Source organism: Vicugna pacos, chromosome 22, assembly GCF_048564905.1.
Source record: "Vicugna pacos chromosome 22, VicPac4, whole genome shotgun sequence".
NCBI classification, from domain to species: Eukaryota; Metazoa; Chordata; class Mammalia; order Artiodactyla; family Camelidae; genus Vicugna; species Vicugna pacos.
In genome coordinates this window covers 32,438,262-32,450,389 of record NC_133008.1, presented here as the reverse complement: position 1 = coordinate 32,450,389, position 12,128 = coordinate 32,438,262, and the positions used below count along the sequence as shown (strand labels likewise).

The following is a 12,128-nucleotide window of genomic DNA, read 5'->3' as shown; positions in this document are numbered from 1 at the left end:
CCTGGGTGGGGAGGGCGTGGCCAGGCCAGGGGTGGGGCCCTGCCAGGGCGATCTAGCCTTAAAAGGAGGCTCACGGAACCCAGGGGAGCTGGTTTCTCTTCTGCAGCCCGCACATCCCTAAGGCTCACCCCAGGGTGGTGTGTGGGGTGTTGGCGGAGTCCCCACCTGCACCTGTGTGCATCCAAGCAGCACCTGGGCAGGTAAGGCCTGGAGGTACGGGGGCAGCTGCCTGTGGCAGGACTTCCTTTCTGTTTCTCGTGGAGCCCTTGGGTCCTGCACCTGGCCCACCCCATCCTGTAGCTGGGGCTGCCCCTTGCTGAGCTCACATTCCCCTGGGGGGACGTGGGGAGGAGGCATTTCTGGGGGCTGTGTCTGTCTCACTGTGTGATCTGGGAGGAGTCGCTGCCCTCTCTGAATCTCAGTTTTCCCATCTGTATGGTGGGCTGTATGAACCCTGGGGGGGAAGCCACCCCAGTCTGGGAGCAGGAGATTGAATCCTCACCTCCACAGGGCCCCCAACATGCTGGGTGACCCAGTCTCTGCCCTTTGGGGTCTCCCCAATCCCCATAAGAGCAGGAAGGTGGTGAGTGGGGTGCAGAGACCAGGAGTGGGGCTCAGGTCAAAATCCCAATCCCGCTGCTGACACTCTGCCCTTCGGTGGGACTTGGAGATTTCTGTGCCTCAGTTTCCTTATCTGCAAAACAAGGATATGGGGGCCTTGGGGGTGCTGGGAGGGAAAGTGCAGCAGTGTGCCCCAGGTTTTCACAGACTTGGCACATACCATACACAAGTTGGAATTCTGGATTAGGCCCTTTCTCCAAACCTGTCCTAAAATCACCCCCCCTTGGGCAGCCCTGCCAGATTGGGAGCTGGGGGCCCATTTGATGGAAGAAGAGACTGAGGTTCGCAGGGGCCTCTGAGTCAGCCAAGGGGCAGGTTGGGACAGAGCCCCAGCCAGAGGGACAGACTATATCCCCTTCCCCATAGACTGACTGCTATGCCTAGTGGCCCAACTCCCCCAGAGACATTGGGCTCCCAGGGGTCCGGCAGGTCCTCTGCGCTGTGACCGAGACTCAGACGGGACAGCTGAGTGCCTGGGAGGACTGACCTAGCATCTTGAGCCTCAGTGCCTCCATCTGCCACTGGGGCCTCAGCCTCACCCATCCCAGACTTTGGTGTCCTCATCTGATCCTGTATGTGGAAGTGGGCTGATGTCCCCATTTCACTGAGGAGGAAACAGAGGCTCCCAGGGGTTAAGTGAGACTTGAACCTGGGACCAGCTGAACCTCCCAGAGGCTAGGAAGCCGGGCTTGTCCCAAAAACGGGCTCTCTGGGGAAGTGGCCCCAAAGGGTGGGCTGCGCCAGGTGGTGGTTTGGTACTTAAACCCCCTCTGAGAAACAGCCTCTGGATCGTGGACCTGCTGTGTGACCCTGGGCAACGGACAGCCCCTCTCTGAGCAGTGCTGAGAGGTAGCTGGAGGGCCAGATGGCAGCTGGAGGGTTTCGGTGGGGGTTGCAGCTCCAGCTGTGTGAGCTGGGGGCCTGGGGACCTAGGGGCAGTGCCCAGTGGGCGTGGTGTCCGCCCTCCGCTCTACTGGTGTCACCTTTCTCCTCCTCTGGACTTTGTTTCTGGAGCCTGGGTGGGGCCTCAAGGAGGGGTGCACCTGCTTCCCGGTACAGGGCCCTGTCCCCCGGCAACCTGGGGCCGGGCGGGGCCAGGAGGCCCCTGTGCCAGCCACGGAGCCAGAGCCAAGCTTGGAGGCTGCTGCGGGCTGAGAGCCGGTGGGTGAGGCTGGGGGGCCTGCGGGCAGGCTGGACTCAAAGGTTGGGCGGGCAGGGGTCCTGCGGAGGGGTGGGGTTGGCTTTAGGCAGGGGGTGGTGTGCTTGTGGCACCATCTGCTCACCTGTGGGGACTTCAGGGTACGGGGAGGGAGCCCCAGTCCCCACCCCACCCCTCTCTGGGCGCAGGGGGAGCCCAGGGGCTGGTGGAGGCTTCCTCTTGCTCTGCACCCCCAGGCTGGCTCTGTGCCCAGGGCTGTGTTCTTCCCACTCTGTTCCCAACTCTGAACCTTGCCGGGGCCCCAGTTTCCACCCCAGACATCAGGCCCCCAAATCCAAGAACCTTGAGCCCAGACCCTCTAAGGAAGGGGCCTGATTGGCGCCCCCCCAGGGCCAGAGGCACAGAGGCCTCACATTGGTTTTGGGAATTCTAAAGGGTTCTGGGGAGAAATCTTTCCAGCACCAGCCAGATCCTTGCTTGGGGGACCCTTGAGCGGCATATAACCCTGCCCCCTGCCACCATCAGGGTCTGGCTGGGACTCACAGGAGGGGGCATCCAGCCTCAGGAGGGCAGAGACTCAGTCCAGTGCTCAGGTGTGTCAGGGGTTGGGGGCTCTGCCCAGTCAGGGTCCCGGGAATGATAGCCCCAAGTGATGGAAGGAGACCCCCCAGGAGCCCCTCCCTGCTGTGTAACCAGCCCTGTCTGAGCCCCAGGCCCCTGTAATAGGCCATTGCCCCGAGGGCAGGAGGTCAGTTGCAGGGAGGAGGAAGTAGGTGTGCAGCACCCAAGGCCATAAACCCAGTTTCTGTTTGGTATCAACACAGTGCACAGTGGGCTGGGGAGGAGCAATCCAGGGGGCTTCCTGGAAGAGGAGGTGACTGACCAGGAGTGAGGGCTCAGGCTTCAGAAACTGTTGTCTTGTCACTCACTATGTGACCTCTCTCTGTGCCTCAGTTTCCTCTGCTGTAAACTGGGGACAAGAAAGGCTCCCTTGTCACAGGCTCTTAAGAGAAGCAGACAGGATGCTGGTGTGAGGTGCCCGGTTACGAGGAGCCACGGGAGGGTGCTGGAGGCCCTGTGATCACTATTACCACTCATTTGCACAGAGCGTCCTGGGCTTCCAAGAAGGCAGCTCCCCATGGGGTGCCTCTGTGCTCTGCGTCTTGGGCTTCCTTGTTACCCGCCCCTCCCCCCAGCCCTGTGGTGAGGGCAGCATTGTCTCATTTTACAGATGGGGAGACTGAGGCTTTGCAAAAGGGAATGCCTGCCCAGGGTCACTCTGAGATCAGTGGTGGATCCAGGGTTTAAATAATAATACGAGCCACCACTGTGAAAGCGTTTATCTAGTGCTTGCTGTATACAAGGCACAGAGCACCAAATCTGGATGGCAGACTTTTGGGGTGGTGGCCGCGTGCTCTGGACTCTATCTCCCGTCCAGATGTGGACACTGAGGCCAGAGGGGAGCTGAGACTCGCTCAGGGACACAGAGGACTGCGTCCCTGGGGCCTTCAACCCCACCCTGCTGGCCTCAGTGAATCACCCAGGAGGAATGAGCTGCCCCACCCACAAGGAGACTTGACACCCTCTGGGAGTGAGGTTCTTTTTCCTGGAGTTAATGTCCCATGTGGCTTATAAATCCTGCTGCGTGAGCTTCCGGCCACTCATTAGGCAAACACGCACTCCTGCCACGCCTGCCCTCCCTGGGGAGCCCCAGGGCATGGGGACAGAGTGGGAGGCAGACCTGCCCAGCCCTCAGTGTCAGAGCTCGGAGCCTGAGGGGAGGGGCAGCCAGATCTGCGGCTGGAATGAACCCAGACCCTGGGCCCTGAGACCACGCCTTGCTCAGCCCGCCTTTGTGGAGTGCCGGCTGTGTACCAGACCCTGGGCTGCAGGAGGAAATTCTCACCAGGGGCCCCTGGGAGGGAGAGAGGGTCCTGGCTGATGGCTTCAGGTGCGAGAAGACAGGTCTTAAATGACCGTATTCTCCTTTCAAAGACACATGCACCCCCAGTGACTTTCAAGGAAAAAGTCTCCACAGGGGACTGCAGGGTCAATGGACAGAGGCTCAGCCCACTCGGCTGGCACTAATCGCCGAAGCCTGCTTGTCTTTAAAATCGTTTTCCTAATGACAGTTTCAATATTTGATGTGCTGGAAAGACCGTGAGGCACTAGTGTGAGGATTGTAATGTTGTTCCCCACGATTGATTTTATGTTGCTTGATGCCACTTCTCCAGGTGAGGGAGGGTCTGCATTTTCGTTTACAAAACTACATTCAGCTTTTACAAGCAACTTGGTGTAAAAAGGCAGCGATGTGTCCAGCAGCTCTGGTGGTACCAGGGGGCCAAGGGCTGCTTGAGGAGTTGAGGGTGGTCCGCCTTCCTTCCCTTGGCTGTAAAAAGGCGATGCCTAATACCGTGCTAGGCCGGGTACACAGGAGAGGGCCAGGCAACAGGCTCTAAGGGCAGGGCAATCTGGAGGCTCCCTGGAGGAGCTGTCTTATGGGCTGTAGCTGACAAGACCGTGCAGGGGAAGAAAAGAGGGTCCTCCAGGCAGAAGGAAGAGGGAGAAGTTTGGGTCTGAGGTCTGGCGCCTGCAGAGTTGGAGGGTTTGGGCTGAGGCCAGATGGCAGCCTTGAGTGCCCTGGGCAGAGTTTGAGAACTGCATCCCGGAGACGCCGGGAATCAGGGAGGCATGAGAGCAGGTGTATGACCTTCACGAAGGTTCCTTGAGCTGTGCTCAGTGGGAACCCAGATGGTTGGGAGGGGGATTGGGCCAAGATGTCCCTTGGCCCAGCAAGACAAGGTCCAAGGCATTCCTTAGCTCATCCTGGCTTTATGGCACAAAGACAGGGGCTTGTCTGGGATGGGACGAGGTGTCCCACTGGGCTGGTGCAAGGGAAAGAACCAGTCTGTGCAGGTCTTTGCCAGTCATTAGCTCTCTCTGGGCCCCAACTTCCCCACTTGACATAACCCAGCGAGGAGTGGTCCCACTGGGGCCGTCTGCAAATGTTACATGACAAAAACCACGTAAGGAACCTCAGGGTGTACGTGAACCTGGGAGGGAGGCTGCCCAGGTGTGGCGCTGGGTCTAGACATGGCTAGCTGGGTGGGAGAAAGGAGGAGTGGAAGGAGAGGGGCAGAAGAGGCTGACTGCAAAAGGGTGTGCAGTGTCCAGGGGATGAGGTGGGAAAACGTTAAACACACGGGGAACAAGTTGTTGGGTCAGCACGGTGGTGCACAGGGATTCAGGTGTGTCTGGATCCAGGAGCTCAAATAATGTTTTCAGGACCCTGTGTTGGGGTTATGGATGCTCCTGAGCAAGCTCTGTCCATAGCGGACACACACGCCCCCCCCCCCCCCCGTGGTTCTCGGTCTCATCCCACCAGCCTAACAAGCCCAGCAGCAAGAGGACCCAGTTCTCCACACTAACTGCAAAGTCCCAGGGTTCTATGTCGTTGGCCAGGTTGGGTCACATGTCCATCCCTGAAGCAACTACAGAGGCCAGAGGGTGGAACGCCCTGATTGGCAGGGCTGGGCCACTTACTCATCCCTGAACCAACAGTAGCGGCCACTGGGACAGGACTCTGCCCTTTAAGGGACCGGGAACTGTGCCTCTCCCCAAGTGCTCTGAGCTGGTGACCATCACGCCCTTCTTTGCCCTCAGTGAGCGCAGATTGTCTCCATCCTGGGAGCCTGTTGTGGGCAGAGACCCCCAGAACATGGACCGAGTGACCAGATACCCCATCCTCAGCATCCCCCGCTCATCCCGTGTGACCAGTGTGGCCCTCGATGGGGATACCAGCTACACTATTGAGCTGGTGGGCGTGGGGTCCATGGCCAGTGGCTGGGGCCAGGATGAGCCACAGGCATGGCCCACTGACCATGAGGCCCGGCTGGAAATGGTGCAGACAGGGACGTCTCGCAGCCTGCATGCCTGCCCTGGCCAGCTGTCCCCATGGCCACCCTGCCCAGAGGACGATGAGGATGAGGAGGTGAAGGCCTACCACCTGGAGACCAGGGGCACCCAGCCCAGGCGGCCACAGGACCTGGAGCGAGAGCGTCGGGTGGTCATCCAGGGCCAGGCGGTCAGGAAGAGTGGCACGGTGGCCACACTCCATGGCACCCCTGACCACGGGGAACCCAGGACCCCCGGCCGACTGCAGGCCACGCCCCCAGAGGAGAACATGATCGACAGAGAGCAGATCGACTTCCTGGCAGCGAGGCAGCAGTTTCTGAGCCTGGAGCAGGCAAACCCCCCTGCCAGGCCAGCCTATGCGAATGCGGGGACCCCTCGGAACCGCCCATTCGGGCCCAGCCAGGCCTCCAAGCCCCCGAACGGGCCGCCCCTGCCCAATGGGTGTGTCACCCCAGTCAAGTCCCAGGTGAAGGAGGTGGTCGTGGAGGAGAAGAGGGTCCCTGGTTTGTCTGCCAGGTCTGGTGTCCCAGCCATGGACGACCCTGCTTCCCAGTCCCGCGCAGAGTCACCAGAGCCCCCCAAGGAGACGCCCATCGAGCGGGAGATCCGGCTGGCACAGGAGAGGGAGGCGGACCTCCGAGAGCGGAGGGGGCTGCAGCGGGTGTTCAGCCAGCAGGAGCTGGTGGAGATCCCCGCCAGGCTGCTGCTGACCAGGGTGAGCCTGGCTGCAGCCCCACGGCGGGGCAGGGGGCGCCCGTCTCTCTACGTGCAGCGGGACCTCGCGCAGGAGACGCAGCGCGAGGAGGACCACCGGCGGGAGGGCCTGCAGGTGGGCCGGTCGGCCACGCCTGACTGCTTCTCTGAGGGCCCGCCACCTGGACTCAGGAGAGCCCACAGCTCAGACTCCATCCTGGGCCCGGCCCCCGATGCCAGGGCGGCCAGCCCTGCTCCCGAGGTGAGGAAGGTGAACCGCATCCCACCTGACGCCTACCAGCCGTACCTGAGCCCCAGAACGCCCCCAGTAGAGTTCCCAGCCTTCCGTGCGAATCTCAAGCCCAGCAGCCTCCCTGCAGATAAGGCCAGGGCCGGGAGCGCTCCACAGGCTGCAGCGGCTCAGAGCCTTCTCTCGGAATCCTCTGGAGAACCCTCGGGCGCAAGGCAGGTGCCCCCCAGGGGCCCCCTGCACCCCAGAGGGCTTGTGCGCCACGAGTACTTCCTCCTGCGCCCCCTGAGGTTTGCGGTCCCGGGTGTGCCTGAGAAAGCTGAGGCCCCCCGAGTTTGGGGCTGGGAGGTGGCGGGGGCCCCGGCGCTGAAGCTGCAGAGGTCCCAGTCATCTGAGCTGCTGGAGAGGGAGGTGGAGAGTGTCCTGCGGCGGGAGCGGGAGGTGGCCGAAGAGCGGCGGAGTGCTCTGTTCCCTGAGGTCTTCTCCCCACCCCTGCCGGATGAGTGCTACGACCAAGACTCCAGGAGCTCCTCCCAGGCATCTGGTAAGGAGGGATCCCGGGCGTGGCGGGTTTGCTCGGGGCCTCAGATGTGGAAGTGGAGGGGTGGGGGGATGTCAGGAGAGGCTTTGGCTGGGGGGACATCTGCGGGGGGGCAGTTGTCCCCTACCCCAGTTGGCTGGTCTGTCTGCCTGTCTGTCTGATTCAGCAGTAGATTTTGGAGAAAGTAGTCGACTTGCCTTGGGGTTTTTCATTTTATGGGTTTTGATACTTTGTTATTAGGCGCATAAAGGTTTACACGTGTTCTATCCTCTTGGTCAATTTTCGTCAAGACGAAATTACCCCCCCATGCCACTTTCAATGTTTTTCTCCTTGTACGGTCAGCCCATCTGTCTGTCCAGGCTATTAGTTTTCCCAACCAGCTGCCTGTTCCGTCTGTCTGTCTGTCCACTTACCCATCTCGTTAACTGGCCCAGCCTCTCAGCCAGAGACTCCATGCCTCTCCGGCTGGAGTCTGGCTCTGGGACCCTCCCTGATGTTCCTTCCTTCCCCTCACCCCCAGGCATCACAGGCAGCTACTCAGTGTCTGAGTCACACTTCTTCACCCCAATTCACCTGCACTCGGGCCTGGCGTGGACAGTGGCAGAGGCCCCGGCCGAGGCTGCCCCTGCACAGAGGAAGAAGAGGGAGCAGTGGGTGAGTCTCAAGCCCTGCCATCCCCCTGGATGCCTGGCCAAGACCGGACGCCCCTCATTAGGACCAGGGAGGCTCCAGTGTGAGCTGGGTTTGAGCCCTGCCTTCTTCATGGCCCACCCCCAAGTGACTGTGCCTCCGTGTCCCCCACACGTGAGGAGCAGAAGGGGTAAACGGGGCATCCCTTCCTGTCTGGACTGCGTGCAGACGCAGGGTCCCCACGGTGAGCCGAAGGCTGAGGTGAGCTCTTCTTGGAGGAGGAGTCAGTGCAATCTATCAAATCATCCTCATTATTTCAATGTGTTTATTACCACCGTCATTTGGGGGGGGGAAGGTAATTAGGTTTATTTATTGTGTGTTTGTTTGTTTATTGGAGGCACTGGGGTCTGAACCCAGGACATCGTGCATGCTGAGCACGCGCTCCACCACTGAGCTACACTCTCCTCTCCTTGTTATTTTTGATTATTACCTGCACCTCACGTGGGACGTGCTCAGGGGTCTGCACGTGCTGTGGCTTTAACACCCTGGACAGATGTTTTGTCCCCAGTTTTTTTAGAGAAAGCCAAAGTCACGCACACGCAGGGTCACATGGCCAGGTCCCCGAGCCAGGACTTGAGCCCAGGCCTGGCTCTGAACCCCACATTGGCAGCCACGAGGCTGCCTCCTCCCTGGGTGGGTATTGTTGGCACCAGGGAGAAAAACATCGCCCCCAGGCTCGCCCTCCTGGCGGTCACAGCCTGTTCTGGTGGTTTGGGGCAGAGTGGAGCCCAGGGACCTGGGTTCAAGTCCCAGCCCTGCCACTGGCTGGCTGTATGATGTTGGGCCCCTCTCTGACCCTCAGTCTCCTCCTCTGTAAAATGAGCATGGTAATGAGAACAGACTCCTTCAAACCTTCGAGGGCCTGGTGGCAGCAAGAGCTCCATAAATGTCAACTGTCTTTATTACAAGGAAGTTTACAAAGAGAAAACAGCTGCAAATGGTGGCCCAAGGCATCCCTAAGGGGACTAGTGTGAGGGAACAGCCTGGTGGATGGCTCTGAGTTTGGGGTGACCAAGCGGCACTGGGGGGACCACTGTGGCCCGGGATCGCTTCCCTTCTGCCCTAAGTGGTGACTGAGTGGGCTCTGGGGTGGGACAGGGTGGAAGACCCCAGGGAATGACGTCTGTTCCTCCCTGCAGTATGCTGGCATCAGCCCCTTGGACCACATTAACTCGGAGGTGAGTGTGCTCCCAGGGGCAAGGACCCCTCTGCCCAGGAGGGAGGAGGGCTATATGGCTGGAGCGGTTCCCTCCCGCATCTGTGCTCCCTGCTCAGGTGCACTGGGGCCACCAGAAGCTTTTCTTCTGGATGGTGGGGGTCAGGGGGCTTCCCTGGATGGCTTCTCGATTTAGTGTCTGCCTATGGTGCATTTTGCTGTGATCCACTTTTGATGAAAGGCAGTCCATGGGCTGCCTGTTTACTAGATGGTTTGGGGGCAGATGTGGCATAGGACAAGGGCATTTCCTTTGAGGGATGGGCTCCCCTGGGAGTGTAGGAGGCCAGGAACCTCCGTGGATTTGTGGGATCTGGCGTGGCCCTCTTTGACCTGGGCATGTCCCCTGCTGTGGAGCTGGGCAGGAGTGAGGACACTCCTGGGCACTATTACGAGGAGCAGAGGGTCTGACAAGAGGAGGGGATGGTCCTGCTTTACCCTGTTCTAGGCCTCTCCTGTGAGTCAGCTGTTGGGGGAGATGTCTTGGGAGGTTAGGACCTGATGGGGACCCCGTGCCTCCTCTGGCAGGTCCTGGAAGCCACGCGGGTGACCCGCCACAAGAACGCCATGGCTGAGCGCTGGGAAGCCCGCGTCTACACCAGTGAAGACGAGGGCTGAGCCTGGGGCCGGACCCGCGCCCGCCCTGCCTGCCTTGTGGGAGCGGCCAGCACCCGGCCTTGGGACACGGGTCCCTGTTCAAACCCACAGATCCCCTGCCCACAGCCCTGAGGGCAGATACACTTGGGGCTGGGGAGTTCTCTTTTCCATTTTCCTTTTCCTGGAGAAATTGTTGTGCTTTCTGGGTCTCGAGTTGGGGATGACACTCTGCTTCTACGATTTTGCCAAATGCTTCTGGGGCCAAGAAGGAAGGAGACCAGCCGCCTCACGTCCAGATGTAATAGTTTCTGCTGGTCTGAGAGGGGAGATGCTCGCCCCCTCCCCTGGGGAGCCTCTAGTCTGAAGGCAGAGGCCTGAGCGCCCCACCTGAGGGTCTCTGTGCCGCTTTCAAGCCCCCTCCGAGGCACAGCATGGCTCTGACGTCACAGGATCCTGTGGGGAAGCCCCCCTCCCTCCCTGGCTGAGGAAAGGGCTGGATTTGGGGGCTGAGGCAGGTCCTTCCCCTCCACCTTGAAATAAAGCAAGTTTCTGGCCCCTGGACCCCACCTGGCGTGGGTGGCTGTGCTGAACCTCCCCTCCGTCTGTGTCATTTCTCTTGGTGACGCTCACTGCTTCCAGGCGGCTGTGTCCTGTCCCCGCCCCACCACAGGCTGTCCCAGTCACCTCCCAGCGTGTGGCCTGCAGAAGGTGCTCAATCCGCGCTTGTCCAGCGAGCGAGTGAATGTCTTCGGTAACACCAGGCCCGTTCTTCTCCCTGTGGCTGAGTCTGTGTCCCACCCGGCTTCAGGGGAGGTTGGAGGGGTCGTTAGCTGGCCCTGCCTGGCAGACAAGATGGTTCTGGGTAAGGCTGTGGTGTTGGACCTAAACCCGGCTCTGCTGTCACCCGCGGTGTGGCCGTCCCACCACCCTGCCTTGGTTTCCCTGCCACACGCAAGGATGGGGTTGGGACCAGCCCCTGGGCAACCTGGACCTCAGGTTGACCCCGACAGCAGCCCCACACCACTGCCCCGATGGCCTCAAGCAGCTGGTGACAACCCACCCTGGCAGGGCGCGTCCCCTCCTGCTGCCCCTGGCCCCGCAGCCTCCTTCCTGTGCCTTCCTCTGCAGCCCCCTTGGGGAAAACCACTTACAGCTATTTTAAGAGCTTCAGCTTGAAAACAGCCCACACTGGGCTCAGGAGGCAGCTTGGCTTGCAATAGGTGAGGTGGGGCAGGGCTCTGCGAGCCCCAGGGCGCCCAGGGCAAGGGGGTAGGTGAGGTCGAGGGGGGGCTGCGACAGACAGAAGAGAGACAGCCTCAGGGAGGGGGCGGGGTCTCTGTCCGGGGGACCCCAGACTGAGGGAGGGGGCGCCTGCTGTCAGGGAGACCGCAGTCTGGGAAGGAGGCAGGGTCCGTGTCCGGGGAGAGCTTGCAGCATGCCCCTCGGTGGCCAAGATCAGCCTCTTCTCTGGGGTTCGGGCAGTTCTTCCCCACCCGCCCTTCAGGAAGGCAATTTTGAAGCCCCAGATACAACCTGTCAGAGTCTCACCAGGTCCTCCACAATCGCCTACCACGTCCTCTCCCTGGTGCCGATGGGCCTGTCCCCTGGTCGCACTGCTCTGAGAATGTGCGTCCTCTGGGGCGGATGGAACAAGTCACCACAAGCGGGTGCGCGCAGATCTGCTCTCTGACGGTCCTGGAGGTCCGGAGTCTGACTCGGGCCTCCCGGGGCTAAACCCAGGCCTGGGCGGGGCTGTTCCCTCCAGAGGCTCCAGGGAGAAGCGGCTCCTGCCTTCTCCAGCTCCTAGAGGCGCCGCATCCCTGGCTCGCGGCCCCTCCCTCCATCCTCACCGCCAGCAGCGCAGCTTCCCCCGTCTCCTTCTGATGAGGACCCTGTGATGGCACGGGGTCCCTCAGGATCCAGGGTCACCCCCATCCCGGGGAACTGAACTTAACCCCACCTGCAGAGTCCCCTCTGCTGTGCGAGGTGACACGTCCTCGGTTCCCAGGTGCAGGACAGGGACATCTTTGCAGCTGTTATTCTGCTGACCAGACACAGGAAGACAAATACTGTCTGAGTCCTCTCACAGGAGGTCTCTGGAGGAGACAGGAAGTAGAGGGTGGGGCCGGGGCTGGGGGAGGGGAAGGGGAATGTTTCATGAAAACTGAATGTTTTCAGTTTAGGAAGATGAGAACGTTCTGGAGATAATGGCGGGGAGGGTCACACGACAATGTGTTTGTGCTTAATGACACCAAGGTGTGCACTTTTATGTGTGTAATTTACCATAATTAAAAAGAGAGAGAGAGGAAAGGGTTCTCCCTCCTGAAGCCTCAGAAGGGTCTTGGGAAGGATCCAGGGACTCTACCGCTTAATGCCTTAAGGACATGAGGGATGTCCCGAAAATCGCGTCCTTGACATTCTTCATTCATCCTGGCCCGCAAGCTGGATG

The 12,128-nt window shown here is 60.5% G+C and overlaps 1 protein-coding gene and 1 long non-coding RNA gene across 3 annotated transcripts; one reads left to right on the top strand and one right to left on the bottom strand.

Annotated features, from left to right (window-relative positions):
* The first annotated feature begins 103 nt into the window (after window positions 1-103).
* Window positions 104-9,764, top strand: MISP (mitotic spindle positioning). Of its 2 annotated transcripts, XM_072948143.1 has the most exons (5): window positions 104-200; window positions 5,444-7,182; window positions 7,700-7,833; window positions 9,009-9,047; window positions 9,611-9,764. In XM_072948143.1, exons 2-5 carry the CDS (start codon window positions 5,499-5,501, stop codon window positions 9,698-9,700), a joined length of 1,947 nt encoding a protein of 648 aa, XP_072804244.1. In that variant the 5' UTR covers window positions 104-200; window positions 5,444-5,498; the 3' UTR covers window positions 9,701-9,764. The 2 variants fall into 2 exon arrangements, with proteins under 2 accessions (XP_072804244.1, XP_072804243.1); XM_072948142.1 differs by lacking the exons at window positions 9,009-9,047; window positions 9,611-9,764 and having other exon boundaries at window positions 7,700-8,302.
* Window positions 8,749-11,753, bottom strand: LOC140688523 (uncharacterized). The gene is made up of 3 exons (XR_012063273.1): window positions 11,228-11,753; window positions 10,831-10,969; window positions 8,749-10,519 (listed from the first exon to the last, which is right to left on the bottom strand). It is a non-coding gene; the product is annotated as an uncharacterized lncRNA (long non-coding RNA).
* Window positions 11,754-12,128: the final 375 nt, after the last annotated feature.

What these genes read in the sequence shown, in the direction of transcription:
- MISP (XM_072948142.1), top strand. Translation starts at nt 5,499, where the DNA reads ATGGACCGAGTGACCAGATACCCCATCCTCAGCATCCCCCGCTCATCC. An exon ending in GAGCTCCTCCCAGGCATCTG is followed by an intron (nt 7,183 to 7,699) that starts GTAAGGAGGGAT and finishes CCTCACCCCCAG; the next exon opens with GCATCACAGGCAGCTACTCA.